Here is a 24,390-nt window from a genome sequence, read left to right on the forward strand (position 1 = left end):
AATGTGGCGTTGAGGTCATGTATTTAATATATGTCATGTGTAGAGAACATGGTTAAACTTGCAATTTGTGAAATGTATCCTGTCTATAGGAGCATCACCATTCAAGCACTGGCTCAATGCGGCTCAGCAGCATGTTTCAGTGGCCTCAGTTCTTGGGCACGTAGCGGTAAGGCTGGACAACCTATTGCAGCTATGCTTTCAATGCTGCTGGCTTTACATCCAACACCCTCTGAAAATATACTTCGCGAAGCTCTGAGAATGGCTCAAGAAAAGCCTTCACGTGTTACCATAATGGCTCTCAGCATGGTTGCCTACAAGTGAGATGCATTTGTTTTTAGGGGACATGGGGAAGGGCTGTTGTAGTTTTCATGAAGCATATGATGAGACTATAAGCAAAAATATTAAAAGTGATACAATATTGTTTTGAGTCCAAGCTGAAGGTTCGAAAAGTATGCCCTCTCAACCGGAGTTTATTTGCCCCCATTGGATTTCGTCTGAAACGGGGGCTTATGGATTGGGTCTTGTCCGTCTGTGCACCGTCCTTCCGCCACCATATCTCGGACATGTATGGACCAATTTTGGTCAAACTTGCTCAAAGACAATACATGATGGTGTACATATGCAAATTATTTTCGGTCAAAGATGGCCGACTGGCGGTTGTTTTATTCGTCAAAACCCGATGTTTAACACGTCTTCAACCATCTCTCGGACATGCATTTACCAATCTTGTTCAAACTTGGCCCTCAGATAATGAATGATTGCTTACATACACATCATTTTTCTTCGAGATCAGATCCAAGATGGCCGACTGTTGGCATTTCATTACTTAAAAAGCAGGTTGCAGGTCACCAAACATGTTCTGAAAATGTATCAATATGATTATATGTGCATTAAATAGTTCGATGCAAACAATTGTGGTTGCCTAACTATTGGGAAAATGAATGAAATTTAACTCCGAAGTTGTTATTTCTCGAGGCCGTTGAAAAAAACAGCCGTGTGCCCAGAAATGGATGGTGACGTCACGTTCTCCAAAAGAAAGCGGAAGCTCACTTGCTCATTGAAGAAGTGTCCAGTTCAGCGGGCCGTTCTTTCGCTTATTTTGAGCTTCCAACTGTCTATATTATCCTTTTTTATTTTGAATTATTGTAGAACAAAGTCATTTGGATATTTGTACATCATGCTTCGTACGTGTGTGGGTGACATTGGCGACCCTCGAGCAAATGGTGGTGAATGCAAAAAGTGGAGATGATGTTTTGCGAAAATGGCTGGAAAACGGGTAATCGCTCCCACCGATTCCCGAAGGAATCAAACATTCGCCAGCAGTGGATAAGATTTGTACAAACAAAATGGGCGAATTTTCCCCCAAAGAAAACGGGTAAAGAGGACCCTTTGGATAGACTTGTCATTTGTGGTGACCATTTCACAGCCGAGGATTACGAAGGCAACGCAATGAGTGAGCTCGGTTTCAAAACAAGCGTGACGCTGTGCCCACCATTCAGCCTTCTCCTCCTCAGCTTGCTCCCGCTTCATCTTCTCACACTGTGTCACCTCCCAAGGATTGGGACATTTTGTTTATCTATAAATGCGCATAAGAAATCGAGAAATTATTAGAATACACTATCCGGAAGTCCATACATTGTGACCCGTAATGGGGAACGTGGCTGAGAATCTCTTCCCCATCAGCCACGCCTACGCAGCAACGTGTCCTGTCATTGGTTGGTAAATAAATGGCCATAACTTGGGAAGCACTTGTCCGATTAATATCAAACCTTGAAAAGGCACATCCACAGGGCCCCAGCAATATACCTGGCAAGTTTCAATTAGATCGGACCAGTGGTTGTCGAGAAACAGCGGTCACAGACACACACACACACACACACACACACACACATTGCTGGAATATAGATATATATGCCACAACAGTCTCTTGAAAGTTGGGGTTTGTTCGAACTGTTCACTTTCGCTGGGGTCAAGCTCAGCTGTCAGAAAGACTTCAACGCCAAGGCTACGGTGTATAATATATTTGGGTCCATTATTGATTCATTCTATTTCTGACTCTTGAGTGCCTAGAGGGTTGGTGGTGGTCGTATGGCAGCTTAGCTGCCGGGGTAGCTATCATTTCTTGAAGCGCCACTGTGTCACTGATGCAGTGCCCCTCTACCAGTACACACACTGGAACTGGTACTCATTTCGCCGACCTCGGAAGGATGACAGGCTGAGTCAACCCCCTGGTGTATTGATTCAGCGGCCGACGGGGCTTCAACTCAGGACCCTAGGATCCCAAGCCACCACCCTAACCACTGAACCAACACCAGGCTACTAGAGGGTTAAAAAAATTATTATATCAAGTCACAGACGAATCAAACTTTACATTATTTTATGCATTGAACAAGAAAATGAAAACCTACAAACCAATCTGTCTGGTGGAGTCTGTCAGTGTGAACTGCCGGACAGTCAGTCCTGCCACTTGTACATGAAATAGGCCATTTTCTGGCACTTGCAAGTGGCTCAAATTTATATGGCTCAGGGCCAGAAACTCCATAGTATCAATTCCCATCATCCTCCGACTCGTCCTCGGCAATATCCGAATGAAAACACTCAATTTCATCGCCACTGAAATCACTCTCTGATTCGCATCTCGCAATTGTTTACACGCTGTTTTCGGAGAACGTGACATCATAGCATCTTCCGTAACTTCCAGTCTGTTTTTCGTTTACTGACAAAAGTTTTGACTGAAAAGTTAATTCTAGCATATTGTTGCGGTTTTCGCGCCCGCCGGCGTGCGACGGCCACGTAACTCGAATCGCGGCACGTCGCCCACCGGACGGACAATCCAGTCGTGACCCTCTCGGACTAACGCCGGGAACCAGTCACGGGTGGACCTTTCGGTCTCACCGCGATCGAGCCAATCAGCCCCCGCGTGGGATAGGGTTGCTCGCCAAATTCGAACTACCTAAGTACCCACGCGGAGGGTAGACCGGGCGATCGCACCTCGCCGCAGGTCGACTTCGGACACGGGCCACTTAAGCGACCCGTTCCGTACTATCAGAATAACCGAGCGGTGTTATCGTCGACCTCGACGGTTCGATTAATTATCGGGCGTATTCAGCCCACTACCAACCCTTTACGTGAAGCAAGATGAGGGTTCAATGGGGGAAAAGACGAAGCGAAGCGGGAGAACAGTTCAACAATAAAGCACATTTATTCGCGACGAACGGAAAGCACACAAATACAATTCCACCAAATGCACACAAAAAAAAAGAAAACACAATTCCATTTACACAAAAAGCAAACATAAAAGTGAAAACACAGTGCAGAGCTAATACCGACTACCGAGCACACGGCAACACTTATACAATTCTACTTCACAGACGGCGCCGACAACACATACCCAAAACCAAGGAAAAGAAATCCCCCAAGAATGGGGTAGGCCTGAGGCCGAGACCGGGTCGGGCCTACCCGTCTGGTGATGAGACGCGGAGCGGCGATGGCCCCGCAACCCGCGGGCCTCGTGGACAGTGCCTGGCAGGGGGTGGGAACGGGGCCCCCTTGGTCGCACTATCTCAGCGCGGGGGGAAACAGGAGGGGGTTGCTGATGCTCGGGGTATAGAGGATCTTTATTATATGCGACGAGCGTCTCCACCTCGGCCAGGTCGCGCTGTCGGCCTCCCTCGGGCGCAGCCTCCTGCACGACGCGAGCACCCCCTCGTCTGGTGTCGCCGCCTTTCCACAGCTCCGTCCCCTCCGTTCCGACTCCAACGCACACGACGAGCAGCTCCACCGCCCGCGAAGTCTTGACCCTCTGCTTCCGACTCTCCTCTTCTTGACTCTCCGACCTGTTCTTGTTTGCGACTCTCTCTTCTTCTTGACTCTCCGACCTCGTTCTGCTCCTTCTCTCGTTCCCACTCTGACTGACGAACACCGTCCTTTTATCCCCCCGTCACTTCGCCTTTGACCCCCTCCCTTTGACCTTTCACCTCGCTCCCCATTGGCCCGAGAAAAAGTGGGCGTGAAGGCTTTTTGATCCACAAATTTGCATATATCGATCGCCCTGGGGGCGGGGCCAATTCGCCCCTCGCTCACCGATTGGACGGCAAAAAGTGGGCGTGTGTCGTTTTTGATCCGTTTTTGAAGCAGAAAATCCGTGATTTTGTACACGCTGTTCGACGCGCGTTCTGCACGAGTCCAGCATCGGTGCCCATGAGTGGCGCGAGATGACGGTGATGCGATGCTACGGTTGTGAGGTGTGCGTGAAGGTCGTGGCGGTTGTGGTGAAGCGGTGGTTGTGGTCGGTGGTTGATGTTGTGGTTGTGATCATGGCGGTTGGTCCAAAATAAAGATAGTAAAAGAAAAACGGCTATCCTAAAGAGTCGCAGCACGTATAAATGACATGTATTCCCACTAGACAACGGGTTCGGGCCTAACTACACATGTACTTACCGAGATACCTCACCTAAGGGACCTGAATGGTGGTTTGCGAATCTGGTAACCACAACAATATTTTGAGTTTCAAATGTAAGAAAATAAATACCCCACGTTTATTAATGTGCTTACAACCTTCGAATCACGCGGTCATCAGCTATTCTAAACCTGCTCTTTAAATGTGTCTCCAGACATGCATGGTCCGATTTTGTTCAAACTTGGCAAAGCACAGTACCTGATGGCATACACGTGCACCTAACTTTATTTTGTGATCTGATCAATGATGGTCGACTGGCGGCCATGTTTTTACTTAGACGTATTAGCCCTTCAACTCCTTAGAGCAAAATAACTAAAACTACGGGAGCTATGACATTTCACGTTTTTTTTTTTTCTCCTTGTTATTTTGATGTGTTCACTTTATAATATGAATTATTTGTGTGCAGCAATGACTAGCAGTGCATCAATCGTGCCCTGAAAACATCCAGTATTTTTTTAATTTTTAAATCCTTTCAGGCACTATCGATATACAAGGACAATCAACAAGGGGCAGGAATTATCTGAGGCAGCATCGTTTATCACATCTCGTCTTGCCAAAGACTGTTCTCGTGGTGGAGATTCCACCTACCTTACACTGAAGGTATTATAGACAATGTCTGATGATTGCTTGCTACTGCCCCTTAATGCCTTGCACAGCAACAGGTGCAATTTGTCTCCAATACTCAACGATCTTCCCGTTGATGGAAGCGCTGGACTAGACTATGACATCACAAGGAGAACTCTCAGCCGAGCCTACTGTTAAATATTGGGTTTCTATCAAATGTGGTGTAATCGGTGCCATGCTAAATCTAATTGGCCAAACAGCAGCCTTTAAAGCTTCAACATGCTTACACAATTCCAAAAAAATTAACGGAGCACTTTTTTGTTTTTGCTCTTGTTTTCCTCCTTGTTTTGGCAGTTATTGTTGGAATGTTATGAATGCCTGTTTTTTCACTTCTAATTTTGTCTTCAAAAGAAAAAAAAATCCTTCTTTGCTGACTGTACATTGTTCAGGCTGCTGGGAACATGGGCAACATTCTACAAGCAGCAGGTACGCAAGGCCCAGCCGCCATCTTGGCTTGTGCTGCCAACGTACGTCTGCCGCTTACAACACGGCAGGCTGCCGTGCAATCTTTACGTCGCATGCAGCTCACAGATGAGGTAAATATTGTTTTTCCCAATGTTTCAATCAGTTTTTCTCTCATATTGTCAATCACATTAGATTGATTATACGAGTAAACTTAAACAGAGGGAGGAGTTGTACTTCGAGGAGGACAGTCAGACAAACTTGGCTCATTATGCTTGTTCCAGAGCCATAGCAAAAGACTATTTTACTAATCAGGCAATTATCTTGCATTATGCACTGTAGTTTCATCTATAGGCAGGTAATTTAGCCAGGGCACTGGCACACAATGGCCTATTCTTTTGGAACGTGCACTGAGGTTCTTTAAAATCCACAATCAAAATGCGACAGCTGGATAAACATATCCTTACCGGAAATACAGCAAGCTCCAAGCCGCAGCAATCTGTGCCAGCATTGCACCAGTATCGCAGTTTTTTTAATGTCGGATTTGACTCCATAGGGCATAGAAGAACCAATCCATGACCAGGCTGCTGAAAGGAGCACCTCAGTCATTGATTTGTGAATGTTTTTTTGTTTTTTAACCAAGCTCTCTGGCCTCCCATGGAAATCTTTTCACATCAGCCGCATCTCTGCTTGGTTTCTTAAGCCCCTGTCACACCTTGACGATTTAGCCAGCATATGGCAACGTATCAAAATTGTTCTAAAACGCTGGCGTACGCTGAACTATTGATGTTTTTTTCAGTTTTGGGCATATATTAATGAGTTGGACATATGCATAACGTATTAGTAACGTACACAGAACGTTTCAATAACTTATACATAACTTATACCAACGAAGGCTTAGCGTGTTGTCGGCATTCACAACTTATGCCCAACGATAGTCTAACTTCTGCATAGCGCGCGGCAGCGTATCGCCGACAATCACGTGGCGTAGCCTATTAATAGGCTGCCGCTCGACGATTTAAATCATAACCGCACTAGACATCGAAGTGTCAACATCACCGTCATGCCGAAGAAAACTTCGAAGAACTCCTCGTTACGGAGTTCTACCATGAGCTGGTCATACATGCTAAAATGCCGTCGCCTCCCGATCCATGGTCTCACCCAGTTCCTTCTCCTCCGTTCACCTCTTCTTCTCCTGGCTCTATTGTCACGCAACTGGTACAGTGTCAAATCGATGAGGTCATGTTGATGTTGGAGGACAGCTAGTAGGTATTGTCATCTCAGCCTTGCCGGATCCTCCATCTCTCGGATGACATGGACATCTACTCACCATGGAGTCTGAAACACTGACGGGTTCCTCCTGTGAACCACATTTTTATATACCAATTCCCCTAAACGCTGCCAATACGCCATTATACGGTATCTGTAAGTTAGAAGCACGTTCAGTAAGTTCTGTAGTCGTCCGGAAGACGTCGAATATGTCTAAATACGTCAATATGCGTTGGAGATACGTTACACATATGAGTAACATGCTTTGAACCTAGGTTAGAAATAAGTTTCGGGTACGCTAGTCATTACCTCGACGTATTTCGACTTATGAGTAACTTACAAGTAACGTGTGTCGACGTGTGTCAACAATCGCATAATGTGCCTACAACTTATGGCCAGCGTATGCGGAAAGTGAGCGTCATACGCTGGCATACGTCGAAAAATTTTGAGCATGCTTAAAATTTGTCGACGAGCTCGGCGTACTACGACGTATACCAGCATGCTTCAGCGTGCTCTTAACGTATACAAAACTTACCCATAACGTATTCGACGTGTGCCAGCGTATTCGCCAAATTTTTCATACGTCGGCATACGCTGGCTAAAACGTCAAGGTGTGACAGGGGCTTAAGGTCTGATGTGATTGGAAACATTCCAGAAAATAGCTATAGGTTGAATAAGTTAACTGCTTGATTGTTACATACTTTTTTGAATGCACTCTGATATCCTTTGTACATTTCCTTATCAAGATTACTTTCGATCACGATTTTCATTCATCGATCCCCATCTCTTGTTTTCGTCTCAGATGCGGCAAGTGCTTCTGGATAGTTACAGCGATTGGAAAACACCTGTTGAGCTGAGGTTGACATCTTACCTTGCCCTCATGCGTAGTCCCAGCAAAGAAAATCTTAAAAAAATCTTGCTTCCTCTGTCTCAGGAACCAAATGGGCAAATCAAAAGCTTTGTGGCTTCCCATGTTGCTAACATTCTGGATTCAAACGAAGTGTCGACGAAATGGTGAGCAGGATCATCATATTGGCATTGCCCTGGTGATATGATTATGAATCGTGATATTTTGTAACAGAAACCAATATGATTAATACATGTGGGATAACAGAGGAGATTATTGCCATTTTCATGTCATGTGATCTGTTCAAACTCCTTCAGGCTTAAGCAGAAAATAGAGGAGGTTCTGGGAGGTCAAGCAGTTCCTTCAGCCATGGATTCTCGCAAGTTTTCAAGGAATTACAAACTATTTAAAACGATGAACATACCAGGCCTGAAATTGCCACTGTGGGGTCAAATTGAGAGCAACGTCATCTTTGATCCCAGCAGTTACCTTCCTCGCTCTGTAATGCTTGAGACCACACTCAACCTATTGGGAAATCATGTGGATTTATTTGAGGTTCGTATGCACATCAGTTTTATTTTGATTTTTCTCCTCCATGTCTTCAGTCAAGTTTTTGTTTTGTTCTTTATGCTCTGAATGAAAACAAAAGTCTTGAGTGGACCGTTTCTTTTCAAGGTAACTGCAGGTTTCTAGTGAATTTCTCATGAGCTTCAAGCATCCTCCGGTATATTTAAACAGAAATCAGACGCTTTGTTACAGGACAGACATCCTGTTAATGAAATGGTGTTTGGGTGTTTGGTAATCATTCAAGCAAAGACAAATCAATTGAAATTAATCTAACCATCATGTGACTGATGAAAGTTTATTTTATTTAATTCCATTCTTTGCACAATCCCTTTTTGTCCTATTTTATTTAAGAAATTCAAAGCTCCTTAATGTTGAAATTTTTTTTCTACTTTAAGATCGGACTAGATGGCAAAGGATTTGAAGCTCCTCTTGAAGCTCTTTTTGGCCCTGAAGGTTTCTTTCCTACAATGAAAGCTTCTTTGATGACTGAAGGCAAGCTCCCCAAGGAAGCCAATGATGTACTTAAACGTTGGCTGGGCATGCAAATCAACGGCAATCAGGTAGGTCTTCTTCTCCTTCAGTCTGGTACTTTTAAATGGCGCATTCACCTCTCTCCCTCCTCATACCTTCAGCCTGACCTCAATTTGATGAGTCTGTCAGAATGGAGGACACCTTTTCAACATAGTTATTATATGGTGACAGCCCTTTATGCATCATGTCTTGCAAAGTGAACGTTTTAACGATAGTAAGCATTGTTGTTTTCTTCTTCACAGAAACCTTCAGACTTACCAATGGAGCTGATGAAGAACCTGCAAAAGCTGGTTGCGGATGTGAACATGCATCGTGAGGATATGGACGCAGCAGCCTATCTGCGCATTTTCGGCACTGAGTTTGGATATCTGAAATTGAATGACATCCAGGGATTGCCAACAGCATTTTCTGCCATCGGCAAGCAACTTGTGGCACTCTTCCCTAAGGTGCGCAGGAGGAATAAATTGTAGAATTCATTGTAATACATGATTCATCCATTTTTAATTGCAATATGTCATTTCCTGCGCCACCAAAGGTGGATGGAGGTTGTGCTTTCACCCCTGTTTGTTTGTTACTTGCGAAATTGAAGACTCACAAGTATGTTAGTTGGTCTGCTGTGTGTTATTCTGTCTGTTGCTTACTTCAGAAATCAAAGATTCGCAAGTATATTGCTTGGTCTGGTCTGTGATTGTCTATCTGTCTGAATGATTGTTTGTATGTCAATTGCTGCCTACAAGTCACAATTTTAAACCGATCTTCTCGAATCATCACAAAATGGTAGAGTTGGTCATAAACAAGAAGACTATTGATTTTGAGGCTGAAAGGTCAACATAGGCCAAAGGTCAACAACTTTGTCAAATATCTAAAATCATCAATTTTCATCCGATTGACTTGAAATTTGAAGAGGATTTGCATGTCAGGTCACTGAATTCAACCACCAATTATGTTTGAAGTCTAAAGATGAAAGGGTCAACAGAGGCCAAAGGTCAACAACTGGTGCAATTTCTAAGCTCCTCACTTTTCATCCGATTGACTTGAACTTTGAACAGGATTTGCATATCATGTCATGGAATTCAACCACCCATTATTTCTGTGGTCAACATAGGCCAAAAGGTCAACACCTTCGGTAGAATATCTAAAATCATCAATTTTCATCCGATTGACTTGACATTTGAAGAGGATTTTCATATTAGGTCACTGAATTCAACCACCAGTTATTTTAATGGTCCAATTTGTTTTAGGGATTTCACAAGTATTGTGCTCTGCATGACATCTTGTTTGTTTGTTTGTTTGTCTGTCTGTCTGTCAATCACCTACAGGTTACATTTTTACAAGGATCTTCATGAAACTTAACCATCTAGTAGAAGTAGTCACAAAGTAGAAGCCTATTGTTGTTGAGGTCAAAGGTTAAGGTCATATAAATCATCAATTTTCGTCTGAATATATATATATATATATATATATATATATATATATATATATATATATATATATATATAATCTTCAAAAATATGCGTGGGCGGGTAAGCTTTTGTCGACCCTTGTGATTGTCTATTAATTACATACTGTTTGAATGTGAGTTGGACCACGAGTATATCTATTAATTACTTATTATTGGACCTTGACCTACATCTATTAATTATGTCTATTGGAGATTTTCTTTGTTCGTTCATTAGAGGAACCTGACAGTACCCCTTGTATAAGTCAAACTTGCTCACAAACTTGGGTTGACCAACACTGTCAATGCAATTATCAATCCTTGGCATTGGATCAGAGTCAGTTCTTGACACCATATTGACCCATTTTAAATCAGTGCAACAACAGAAACTGCCATCTGGCTTGGGTGCTCGGAAGCAAGATGAACTCCATTCACTGTCACTTGGGTCAATGATATCATTCTCGAGCATGTATTCAACCTCCTTGTGAAGATCTTCCAACATGACAGGGTTGGTGGTCGTATGGCAGCTTAGCTGCCGGGGTAGCTATCATTTCTTGAAGCGCGACTGTGTCGCTGATGCAGTGCCCCTCTACCAGTACACACACTGGAACTGGTACTCATTTTGCTGACCTCAGAAGGATGACAGGCTGAGTCAACTCCATGGTGTATTAATTCAGCGGCCGACGGGGCTTGAACTCAGGACCCTAGGATCGCAAGCCGCCACCCTAACCACTGAGCCAACACCAGCTCATGACAAAGTTCATCCTGTACAGGTGCTGTTTTATTTACATGGTACTGCCAACTACTATATCATGATACATTAAGTCGGTATGGCCAGGATAATCCATAAACAAGTGTGCAAACTCATAATTGGTCTGAGACTTGACCCTATTGCTCTGACATCAAATGACCCAATTTCTGATCTAAGTGTAATAACACCTCAGAGTTGATCAGTCTTCTGGTAGGTGGTGTCACCAATGTGGTTGAGCTTCACCTCATCACAAGTATTGTTTTCCTCCATAGTGTAGCAGCATAGCAAAACTGTTGTGCATTTTGTGACACAAGCACCAAATTTGGCACAAATGTACATTAATATGTTGCGAACATTTTCAGATATTGGGCCACTTGAAATTCTCTCTTTATGTCCGCCATATTGGATTTCAAAATGGCCGCCACTTGAAATCTACATTTGCTATTATCTCTGGACGTAATGCAGCTATTGACTTGATTCTGGTATCTAAATGTATGTTTTGGGGGGCAAGGAATCCAATGGTACCATTTTCAACTTAATATTATCTATCACAGTCTGTTATATAATTTTATTTGGAAATTATCTAGGCAAATATTGGATTCAACACAATACTTTGAAAAGAATGTCTTAGGTATAATACTGACATGCTACATGGTCTAGTATTTGAGGCTAGGTGTACTGGTATCTGAGGCTAGGTATATACCGGTACTGAAGATACGTGTACATAAAGTGTCATGTTAACAAGTTCAGCATTGCCACAAGTACATGTATGTTGTTGACTCATCGTCATGTGCAGTCCCCTTCACACACACAGAGGGCTGTGCACTGAAGGGCAGCCCTTTTGCACTTGCAGCGCCTCACACACCCTTTCTTGCACTTGCAAGAAACCAGCTCAATGCAGCTGTGAGCTGCCTCAGTTAGCCTGGTCCAGTAAGGTGTGTACTGTCCTTCTCCAGTCCTTGACCAATCCCAGTTAGTTGGTGGAGGGAGCTCTGGTGCTGGCAGCAGTATCTGACCCCACACATGTCCACCTTGATACACTGCCCTCTTGACATGTTCCTCCAGAGCTGCCTTCGTTGGAGGGATGAGCTGCACATTGTTCTTCCTTGCGAAGAGTTTCCTCCTGGCCTTGTCAATGTTTGTGCATTTGCTGGTTCGATCATACAACAGGATCATGAACCTCTCGATGATGTGCATTGCATCGTCTGGTATGTCACGAGGTGCAGAGGACAGCAGCAGCAGCGCCTCAGTGAGTTCTGGCAGTACCGTCCAGACTGCCCACGCAGCCTTCTTGCCATGTCTCTGAAAACTAGACACAGTGTCACATCCAGTTAGAGCGTGGAACATTGGCAGTGCACGAGCCTTCTCTCGTCCCAATCCAGCTGTTATTTCGTGTGCTGCTAGGTATCGGAAACTCTGGCCTGTTCCGAATGCCAGCCACAGTTTGTCTTCTGGTTGCAACTCCTGTGCCAGGGACACTGCCAGCACCACAACATCGGTGTCTACAGTCCGGATGAGTATTGCATGGTGTCCATGCTGGACTGCGTGAGATGCATGCAGCAACATCTGACTGTCAGCTTCTTCATGGTTACATGGGGCGAGTGAGGTCAGATCTGGCAGTAGTGGCTTGCTGAGCACTGCCTCTCCATCAGTAATGACGAGTTGCTTGTCCTCCTGGTCAAACCATTCCATGAGAGCTGCTGAGAGGAACCTGAACAGCTCGGTCTTGTTGCTCTCCACTCGTAGGAAGTTCTGCCAGCTTCCTGGTATGGCTGCGGCAGCCACCACACGTCTCCGCACACCTTGTCCCCGCTTTGCACGTGTACTACCTTTCAGTGAATCAGCAAGGTAAGTATCCCAGACCAGATCCAGGCGTGACACTGTTTGCAGCTTCGTGGACATATATGGGATGAAGATCTGTTGTGCATACTCTTCAAAGGTCTTTGATGCAGCCGGCTTCAGCATCTGGACGATGGCTGCTCCATCAAGCACAATGCAGGTTGTGACAGGAGTCTCTGTCTTTGCATCGGAGACTTCTTCCAAGCATGTGAGGAGATCACTCTTGGTACCAGTGCAGAGGCTTCCACCATCAGACAATGCAGGAGGACATGCCTGATTCTCGTGACAAAAGAACTCCTCAAGGTTTCCATCCCTCGGCTGGCAGCCTATATTTGTTTGGGCTAATATAAATATTTGGGCTAATATATAATTTATTTTATAGACTGCCAGTATATATGAGCTTGTCTGAGTTGTTACTAGTGATTTAGTATAGTTTTTTTATTTATTTATATTTACAGAACTAAGACATTCTTCTCAAAGTATTGTGTTGAATCCAATATTTGCCTAGATAATTTCCAAATAAAATTATATAACAGACTGTGATGGATAATATTAAGTTGAAAATGGTACCATTGGATTCCTTGCCCCGAAAAACATACATTTAGATACCAGAATCAAGTCGATAGCTGCATTACGTCCGGAGATAATAGCAAATGTAGATTTCAAGTGGCGGCCATTTTGAAATCCAATATGGCGGACATAAAGAGAGAATTTCAAGTGGCCCAATATCAGAAAATGTTCGCAACATATTAATGTACATTTGTGCCAAATTTGGTGCTTGTATCACAAAATGCACAATTCTTTTGAATATTTGGGCTAAGCCGCCCCACTACCAGTGCACCAACTGTAGGTAAAGCATGGGAAACTGAGACCACACTTTCTGGTTGCTTTCTGTCATCATATTCTTATATCATATTGATGTGACACAGTCGTCTCTGCTTGCGTCAATCAGGAGTTTGGACAATATAGTCGGTTTTATTGACTTTTCCTTCAATGATTTAAGAGCCAAAATATCTCGCCTGTAATGGCTGACCCAAAATTGGAAGCAACACTAAAACCTTGTCACCAGGACTGAATTCCCTGTCCTTGAAATACCTATCATGCCTAGCTTTCATTTTGTCTTGTAAGCCTGATGTTGGCTTAGTGGTTAGAGTGGCTAGTTTGGGTTCTTTGAGCCCTGTTGGCCACTGAATTAACACCAGGTGTGGTTGACTCAGCTTGTCATCCTTCTGAGGTCAGCAAAATGAGTACTTGTGTACTGGTACAGGGGCACAGCATCAGAGGCATAGTCGTGTCCCAACAAAATGATTGCGATCCGGCAGCCAAGCTGCCACTCGCAAGAATAAGATTTTGGCCTGTGATGCTTTCAAATTCTCTCTTGCTATTTCACGTGCCTTTGACAGCCGATATCTGAAATCAGACACAGTCAGATAAGAACCAGATCCAATCATATCCAGCAAATTTAACTGTGACTTCTCATTCAGCCACTGTTCCTTCAAAAGCTTCAACAGTCCTCACAGTCTGTCCAAATGCTAGTTCAAAGGGACTGAATCTCAATGACTCCTGAACTGACTCCCTGGTGGCAAACAACAATAAGTGTACACCTTCATCCCAATACTTCGCACAATCAAAGCAGTAAGTTCTAATCATGTTTTTCAAAGTCTGCTGTAATCTTGCTGAGGCACCTTGTACCTTCGGATGGTAAGCACTTGACTTAACCTGTCTAACCTGTTGAAAAAGTTTGACATGAAATTTGATCCCTGATCAGACTATATGTCCCAAGGTAGATCAACAAGAGTGAATAATCGAACCAAAGCATAAGCGATGTTTGGGGCCGCAATTTTCCAAGGAAGGTATCACCTCTGGGAGCCTAGTGGAAGCACACATACTGTAATTGTCAGTATGTTTTGAATACCTGCCTTAGTCTTGGGTTAGGGACCTACACAATCAATGATAAACCAACTGAAGGGTTCATCAAAAGCCGGAATGGGCTTTAATGGCACAAAGGGAATTTTTGTTGCGGTTTCCCTCCCATTTGGCATGAGTGACAGGATTTCCAAAACTCCGCAACATCATGTCACAAACCCGGCCAAAAGAAATGTCAAAATTTTGTCACATGTTTTGTTCACCCCAAGGTGACCTGCCAATGCACCTCATGCGCCAAACTCCTAATTTCATCACGTGGTTGTGGAAGCACAATTTGATAATGTACCTTGCATTAATCATTAGCTGGTATATCAGGTGGTCTCAATTTCCTCATTAAGACACCGTTTTTCTTAAAGTAACAAACTGGGACTTTGGTAACATCCTCCTCCATAAGGACTCCATAAGCTAGAATTTTGAGCTCACAATCTTTCAGTTGCTCTTTTATAAGTTGCTCTTGTGTGAGACCAGACTGTTCTAATGCATTCCCAGACTTTTCGAACTGGATGCCAGATTTGTCATAGGACTATCACTAGCTGGTCCCCACCGATAAGATCGGAGATGGGGGGAAATTAAAATGAGCTCCGACTGACCGACTGATTATCCGTCACATGTTCTCTAATGTACGTGATATTTCAAAAACCGTTCAACATTTAGCTCTCATATTGCAGATATCTATTCCGCATGATATTGTCTCAACCTGATCAGATCACAGCTGTGATTGGCTAAATTATGCTGCCGTGGCAACCACCTCAGTAACTTGGCTTGTGTATGCGATATTTCAAAAACTGTTAAATATTTAGCTTTCATTTTGCACAGATCTATTCCTCATACCACCTAAAAAGGGGGGCGGGTGGGGGGGGGTACCGAGAGTGTTACCTCCTTGTTTCACTAACTTCAAAGTCATCACTAACATAAAGGTTAGTGATGACTTTGAAGATTTAACTTCTGGTCGACAGACATAAAAGATTCAAACTAGTCATGAGAGTTTTCTGGAGGAACTTTAAATAAGGGTTTGTTTCCCTGAACTCTAAAGTGTACATTGGTTGTGAGTGAAAATCATTTCTCACTCATTTCCTAGACCTGGATCGAGTCACTGCACATGACGGAAAATATCAGGAATCTCCTGCTCCAGCTGCTCTATGTTAAACTCAGCACTAGACTTTTCAACTAAGTGAGGGTTAACCACGATTGTACCACCTGCTAAGTCATTTCCGACAATAAAAGTAATTCCTTCTCTGGGAAGAGTAGACTGTAAGCCTACAGCAACCCGTCCTGACCCTAATTGTGACTTTAGGTGAACCACCTGAAGAGGTGCATTGACAAAGCCACCAACACCTTGCAACAGTTCAGTGGCACCAGTCACCGTCTTCTCAGATCATGGCAAGATACCCTCTAACATCAAAACTAAGATGCCCCTGTGTCTCTCAATATTTTAACAGGTTACTGATTGGTGGTGTCACCTACAGCTGACACAAAAACCCTCTGTAATGAAACGTTTATATCACTTATTAATAATGTCCAGATCTGGCATCACATCCTTCCATTGTAAAGTCACTGACCGCAAATGGCGGTTTTGAACATGAGCAAGTGCAGTTGGAGTACATAGTCTTTGGCTGATAATCACTTTGGCTTCTCCTTGCTAAAATACGACACTGAGAGATGAGGTGTCCTCCTTTTGCAGTAAGCCTTGACGAAAATTCAGTGGTCTGTTTCTGACCACCAATAAAATTTAACTTCTGGTCGACAGACTTAAAAGATTCAATCTAGGCATAAGAGTTTTCTGGAAGAACTTTAAATAAGGGTTTGTTTCCCTGAACTGATTTATTGTAACTCCCGAAGTTGCATTTGGTTGGAACACCCAGTTTGTTGAGATATATTTTGTGAGACAAAGAATAATCATCAGTTATAGTTGTTGCGGTGTGCCACTTCTCTATCTTCCATTCGTCCTAATCTTTACTATAATTCACCGTCCGTAAATCTGTCTGTTCCCAAGTACCACAAAAATGGCTGAACCGATCACAACCATTTTTTGGGTGTGTAATCCTGGGACCCCTTGGAGTAAAATAGGCATAAATATAATAGCATGACCCCCTTGACGGCTCCCGTAGGGAGCGGGTGCTTCTCGTGTGTCTTCATGTCAGATTGCACACACTGCTGAAACTCCTCCACAAACATCAACTGCCTTATGCTGTCAGTCTTTCACAATTTTCTTGGAAGCACACCACCTATCAAACAAAGTTTATTTTTCCTGAGCAAATTCCATATAAGTTAACTGTCTTCCTTCCTACGGTGCCTGAACTTCTGCCTTTAAGCCTCTGGGACCAGTCCATAGGCTTTAAGACCTGCCCCTTTTTTCCTTGTCATATGGTAAACACAGATCAATAGGTAAAGCAGAATAAATATCTTGAGCTTTGCCGACGAAAAACTTTGCAATAACATAGTCCAAGACTGCTTCAGCCAACCCACGGGTTTTGCCACTTTTCAAAGTGAAGGAAGTACTGATCTAATTCACTCTCATTAAAGGGGCGAACAATTGTCTCACATATCTGGTAATGTCCCAAGAGTTTGGGCTGATCAACCAAGAGAAATGGAACGATGTTCTATTTCCACTCTGTTATTCTAATTCCTTGAGTTTATTCTGTCCTTGAATCTCCAGGTCTTTAATCCCCAATTCTTAAGCCTTTCACTTTCCCAAATCTCTAGTTCTTTGAGCTTACATTCCCCTTCTTGCTCTTGGCTCAGCATCTCCAATTATTTTAACTTCAGCTCCAATTTTCGCAACTCGATACTTTCAGATTTGCCATCCATTAACAATTGGAATGCCGATTCACCCAAATGCCTCTCCTCAATGGTTTACCCCCAATGACAGAATTTCTGCTTTCTTTTGGAGTTGGTCAAGGTCACAATATTTGGCCAACTCCAGAAACTCTGATTTATCTGGTGACTCAACAAACTTCATGACATCCAGCACCATGATGAACCTTGCTGGTTTCACTTGTTTTTTTAAAATATAAATTTATTATTATTTGCAATTGATTTTAGATCCCAGACGAGCCCCCAATTTCTGTTGCATGTCGACCTCAGGACACCGCAACGAGTGCACCAGTAGCCCGAAGGGCATCAAGGCAGAAAATAAATATAGACACTGATGTGCCCTTGGTGTTGCTTTAAGCCTGAAACCAACAAATGACAGGAGACAGAAGGTTAACGTTATGAGGAATCCTCACTATAATTCAAGGAGGTGTGTGTGTGTGTGTGTGTGTGTGTGTGTGTGTGTGTGTGTGTGTGTGTGTGTGTGTGTGTGTGTGTGTGTGTGTGTGTGTGTGTGTGTGTGTGTGTGTGTGTGTCATGCTACTCCTACAGTTCTGGGTCGATTATATCCAAACTTGCTATATAGGATCAGCATGACCCCGATTGGTGCACAGGTGTGTTTTTATTTTTGCCGGTGGTCTTGGAGGATGGGAGGGGTGAAATTCTCTATGTAAATGTGTATCATGTAGCACCGCTCCAGGTGAGAGAGGGTATTACATGTCCCCATCCTTTACAGTGCAGTATTGCTGTCCCCACATTTTCCAGTGCAGTGAAGTGTTTTGAATTACACAGCGAGATGTATTTTGGAAAGGTATTTTGAATTACACATTTGAATATGGATAATAACATAACCCCCTTACTGCTCCCGTAGGGAGGAGATGCTTCTAGTATTTAATAATCCCTCATTTCTACTGTAAGCACAATAATATTAATTAAATGTAGCAATGAATGACTTTCTAAAGAAGCCCAAATAAAATATGTACAAACGTTACATACAGAAATTCACCCGGGGTGCATACAATTAGTGAAGCCAACACAGGCGGTCACATTCAATAAGTCCTCAGAAGGTGAATCGCCAAAGTATAGAGGAGAACCCGAGTCAGCCGTTACAGCTGTACCACACATGATGAAAATGGGAACTCCAAGCTGTGAAGGACGATTTGGTTGAAGGACAGGAGAGGTTTGAGGAATGAAAATCTCTGATATTAAGCACTGGTCAACATGCCGATTGCCTTCTCGAAATGGTCCCGAAATCACCAAAATGGCACCAATCAGGTAACACAAGGAGCTGCGATGATATCATCGCTAAGATAACAAGAGAAGTGCAATATCCGACGGTCAGTTTCAATGAATAATAGAGAGTTCAGCGGAGAAGAATACCTCAAAGGGTAGATTTAAGAATATAAGTTGAATCTCCACAACCAACTATCAGCACACGGCAGGTTAAAGTTTAGCCGCTGTGGCAAACAGCTGTACCACAGATGATCGATGAGTCATTATACCTCCACAGGTTCACATATGGAAGACCCCTGGTCTCTTTTTCTGTGCATATTGGATTTAAATGATATGCACCACAAGAAAGTAAGTGCGGCCACTCAAGAGAAGTCCCAACGCGTTCTTCCTCTCTGTTGTCTTTCTCCCTCTCTTGCTTCAGTTCCAAAATTGTTCTCCTTCATCCCACTGGTCATGTTGCTGTTGTTCTGACTGCCTTTATCTGGAGTCTGGAAATGTAACAGCAAATGGAACCTTCACCAATCACAATTAAATCTTCGGGAAAGAATAGACTGGTCCGTAAAAATATCGACAAATTATATATACCAGCAGAGGACCTGTCCTCTGAGCGATCTTGTTCCAAGTGTGCAACACGTTCTACTGATGCATTCATTTATTTGGGCGGTGTATAGGCAAAAACAAAAAACAAACCCACATTATGTGCATGAAGCAAAAACATACCTACTGCTTATAACTCAAACACCTCACTGCACTGGAAAACGTGGGGACAGGAATACACGACTGTAAATGGTGGGAACTTGTAATACCCTCTCCTACCTGGAGGCGATGCTACACGATACACATTTACATTGAGAATTTGCTTCCCTCCCACCCCCCCTTTTGCCCCCACCCCTCCAACACCACAGGCAAAGATAAAAACACCCGCATGCACCAACTGGGGTCCATCCATCCATCGGGACCATACTCTGTACAGGGTGTCGGTGCTGCCGAAGCAGTCTCCTCTGCAGCAAGTCTGGATGTAATTAAACCAGAACTGTAGGAGGAGTAGCATGACAAACACACAAACAGAGAAACACCAGTCCGTGAATTATAGTAATAAGGATATGTATCTTCTCTATCTTCTTCTTCTTTCGGCTGCTCCCGTTAGGGGTCGCCACAGCGGATCATCCGTATGATCCGCATTGTGATTTGGCACATGTTTTACGCCGGATGCCCTTCCTGACGCAACCCTGGTCGCCTCTTGCGACACAGGGATATGGTACACCTATTTTAACCGGGGTATACACCGGCCCAGTACCCTGGTACTCATTTCACCAACCTCGGAAGGATGACAGGCTGAGTCAGCCCCCTGGTGTATTAATTCAGTGGCCCAACGGGGCTTGAACTAAGGACCTTTTGGATCCCAAGCCGCTGCCCAAACCACTGCGCCAACACACCAGGCCCGATATGTATCTTCTCTATGTTTGATATAAAATACGAAAAGCACGGTGAGGCGATGAAGCCATGAGTCAGTAGGGGAAGCCGTGAAGCCGTCAGTCAGTCCGTGAAGAGTATTTGCCAATTAATCACGTCCTGTTTGAACATTAATTGCAGACTACATGAACCTCTATAAATTACATACTATTCGAATGTTCCTTTCACAGTGAATCTGTGTGACAATATTTCTATTAATTACGTACTGTTTGAACATCGGTTACACCCTGACTTCTCACACATACGTCTGCATTTCAATAAAATAGACATTGTCAAAGCTTTTTGACTTGCACTCCTCAGGATAAAACCACAAGCAGATGAAGAAGAAGCACCAAACTCTCATTTATAAAGTTAAACTGTAATGTCCTCAACGTTGATCGGTTGAGAGAAAGAAAGGACGGGATTACCTGATTGGTTGAACCATAGAACATCATGAATAATGAGTAGGCGGAAATTTCATGAATAATGATAAGGCGGAGATGAATCACCAAAGTACCAGCGAAACCTAATGCTAATTAGCTGAGGGCTAGTTGGGGGGGGGGGGGGGTTTCATGATGTCTCGATGCTGACTGTGGTGCACTTGCCACACAGTCAAGCCATCATAGTCAGAATAGATATAAAATTCAGACAAATTATTTCTGTTGACAAAGAATGAGATTGGTTGACGTGATGAATGTGGCCTCCATTGCACGAAAGTGAGTGTCCTCTACTTGAGATTTTAAACCAGACAATGCGATATTGCTCTGCACACTGAGGATTGTTCAGTAAATGGTTTTCAGTAAATGACACAGGGAATAGTTGTCACATGATGTACATTCTTACAAGCCTGAGTTGGTTGTCTCTGTTCGGTTGATTGACCCTGTCTGATCCCCAAAAGGACAGAAATAATTTGTCCAAACCTTGTATCTATTTTGACTATGATGGCTTGACTGTGACAACTGTACCACAGTCAACATTGAGTCATCATGAAAACCACCACCCACCCCTCCCCCCAACTAGCCCTCAGCTAATTGGCATTATGTTTCCACTGGTGCTTTGGTGATTCATTTCCACCTCCTCATTACTCATGAAGCTCTATGGTCCCACCAATTAGGTAATCCCATCCTTTCTTTCTCTCAACCAATCAACGTTGAGGACATTACAGTTTAACTTTATTAGTGAGAATTTGGTACGTCTTCTTCTTCCGCTTGTGGTTTTATCCTGAGGAGTGTAAGTCGAAAAGATTTGATGTCTATTTTATTGAAATGCATATTAAAATTTTGTTGTTCTCATCAAATGTTTGTTTATTTGACACATATGCCGATTAATTACGTACTATTGGAATGTACGTTTTGACCCGAAAGACTGCTGAGTCCCCTTCGACCATTGAAAACCCTTTAAGACCCTCAAGACCCCAAAAAGACCCCAGGATCCAAAAGACCAAGATGACCCAAAAGTCGCCGAGGACACAAAAGCCCCAAAGAAAAAGCTTTGATAATGTCGATATATATCAGACCAGAAAGACGTTGGCCACACACACATATGCACGGGGTCTGCCTAGCAGGCAGATAAGATGTCAGCCATTATATAGCTTGGAGTGTTAGTGTGAGAAAATTCTGAGATCTGAAGACCCAATAGCTCAGTCGGCTGTCACCATGTAAGTGATGAGGTCATTGGGTTTCAGTCTTGGGTTGAGTCTGAATTTTTTCACATGAGCCCCACACAGGAATAGATCTTTGAAGACCCTTCAAGACCCTATTGTCAGGTCAGGCCAGATCAGATCTGTGACTTGCTACAGGTATCATGTAAACCTGCACTAACCTGTTCCATGGTTGGGTTATCGCCGACGAAACCGTCTCCCCCACCAGGTTTCCTGGTGAGGAGGGTGTTTGGATATGGACACCCATTAGGATTAAAAACAAAACCTGTCAAAAGGTGGAGGAGCTCCTTGTGAGCCAAAAACCATCCACATCTCGTGCCCAACTGTGTCTGCAGACGTCCTCCTGCAGTCGGGTTACTTCTTATTAGGAGGTTGGTGGCAGGATTTGTACTCCGGCCACCATAAAACCCTTCATTCCGCAAAACATTCTCGAAGCATGAAAAAGTCTGAAAACCCACTCTGTGGGTCTGAAAAAGTCTGAAAACCCCTCCTGTGCAGCTTCCCTTTGCAGGGCAGCTCACCGGATGACGGGATTGGTGCAAAGCCTTCGGGACCCCCAATCTTTGATGATACAAGGGAAACATTGAGTCACCTTCCTAGGTTACATTGCGGGAGAGTGTGTCGGAGTGCTGCTGAGGTGTCATCCACCAGACGGCGGTCTCCTTGGGTTAAGCTCAGGTGGTCACTTCGGGTGGGTGCCTGGAATGTCCTATCCCTAAGAGAGGATGATCACCTGTCTCTGTTATTATCTGAGCTCAAGCGTTTGGACATCGGTATTCCAGCACTCTCTGTGGTTTGGAGACCGGATTGTGGGGAGATCATGGCGAGTGGTTACACCTACTGATGGTCTGGTCGCTCTGATGGTGACCATGCCAAAGGAGTTGCTGTAGCTGTGTCCAATAAACTGACTCCAATGATAATTGAAGTAACACCGGTCAACGAACATATTGTGAGACTAAGGTTTCGTCACTCCTTGGGTGTCATTTCCCTGATCTCTGTTTATGCTCCAACTGAGGCGAGTGATCTCACGGTGAAGGACGCATTCTGTGCCACGCTCGAGTCTGTGGTTGATCACTGCCCCAGGTGAGATACACTTCTAGTCTTGGGGGATTTCAATGCATCGACTGGAACTGATGGGGATGGTTATGAGACATGTGTTGGTCCCCATGGGTCTGGAACTGTGAACCAGAATAACACTAAGTTTCTTGACTTTGCAAGAAATCATGGACTTCGGGTGGCCGGGTCATGATTTCAGTGCCCACAAGCTCATCGCTGGACTTGGTATTCCAATGCTGGCGGTGGGGCAAAGGAGATTGACCATGTGCTCGTTGATGGTCGCTGGAGGATGATCCAGAACTGCAGGGTCTACCAGAGTGCTCAGTTCCTCAATACTGACCACCGGCTTGTTGTAGCAACTCTTAAGTTGCACCTTAAATCCAGGAGAATGGTACCATCCCAGCTTAGGCTGGATGTTGGCAAGCTCAAGGATGAGAGGGTAGCTGAGGAGTTTGCGAACAAGCTGAGTGGAGATTTTGGGGGGTTTGGGTGCTTTGGGGGATCCTGAAGAGTTGTGGAGTACCTTTAAAACCACATTCCTTGATGTTGCCGGTGGATGTCTTGGAGCTCACCGCAGGGCAAAGAAGAATTTTTTCTCTCAAGGGACATTGGATACCATTGACCAGAGTTGCAGGGCCAGGCTGAATCACAGAGCTGAGCTGTTCAGGGAGCTGAGGCATAAAACTGTACGTGCGCAAAGGGTGGACAAGGAGGCCTATGTGCGAGGAATCTGTGAGGGGGTAGAGCATCACCTGTGGTCAAAAGATTCTCGTCCTGCTTTCAGGGGAATTCGCGCATTGCGTTCTTCCAAGCCCATCCCTCGGTGTACTGCAGTTAGAGCAGAGGGTGGTAGGCTCTTGTCAGAGGAGTCCGAAGTGAAGGCCTGCTGGGCTGGTTAGTTTGTGCGGTTGTACCAGGCTGATCCACCAGCTGTCGACTTGGTCATCAGGGGTGTTACAATCACTGTTGCTGACCCTCCAATCAACTGTGGTCTACCTTCGTTTGTGGAAACACAGGCTGCGGTGAACCGTTTGAAATGAGGTAAAGCTCCAGGGACCTATGGCATCCATGCTGAATTTCTCAAGGCTGGTGGAAATGCTGCACTCGTGTTGTTGCATGCAGTTCTGTGCTCTGCCTGGAACACAGGCATCATCCCACCTGACTGGAAGAGGGGCCTTGTTGTCGCTCTCTGGAAAGGGAAGGGTGATCGCCAAGACTGAAACAACTACCGAGGGGTGACGCTGCTCTCAGTGCCGGGCAAGGTCTTTGCTCAGATAATTCTTGATAGGGTTCACCACCATTTGCTTGAGCACCAGCATCCAGAGCAGTCAGGCTTCACACCAAAGAGGTCAACGATTGACCATATCCTTGCTCTTCGTGTCCTCACCGAGCGCAGACGAGAGTTTCGGCAGAGGCTGCTTGCAGCCTATGTTGATCTTTGTAAAACGTTCGATTCAGTGAATCAGGATGCCCTCTGGAGCATTCTTGGTCTTTGTGGGTTGCCACTAAAACTGATCGATCTGAT

General features: G+C 44.3%; 1 protein-coding gene across 2 annotated transcripts in view; it reads left to right on the forward strand.

The window, feature by feature from the left end:
* The window catches only part of APOB (apolipoprotein B), a 95,747-nt gene that overhangs the window by 25,253 nt on the left and 46,104 nt on the right, over nucleotides 1–24,390 (forward strand). For both annotated transcript variants that reach the window (XM_085881549.1, XM_085881551.1), the window contains 7 exons: nucleotides 90–317; nucleotides 4,936–5,059; nucleotides 5,473–5,619; nucleotides 7,557–7,768; nucleotides 7,919–8,156; nucleotides 8,564–8,728; nucleotides 8,942–9,145. In XM_085881549.1, coding sequence (XP_085737675.1) covers nucleotides 90–317; nucleotides 4,936–5,059; nucleotides 5,473–5,619; nucleotides 7,557–7,768; nucleotides 7,919–8,156; nucleotides 8,564–8,728; nucleotides 8,942–9,145 — 1,318 coding nt within the window. The remainder of the gene's footprint in view (nucleotides 1–89; nucleotides 318–4,935; nucleotides 5,060–5,472; nucleotides 5,620–7,556; nucleotides 7,769–7,918; nucleotides 8,157–8,563; nucleotides 8,729–8,941; nucleotides 9,146–24,390) is intronic.

Source organism: Eptatretus burgeri, chromosome 5 (genome assembly GCF_056783735.1).
Source record: "Eptatretus burgeri isolate ZD-2024b chromosome 5, Ebu_testis_v1, whole genome shotgun sequence".
Classification (NCBI taxonomy): domain Eukaryota; kingdom Metazoa; phylum Chordata; class Myxini; order Myxiniformes; family Myxinidae; genus Eptatretus; species Eptatretus burgeri.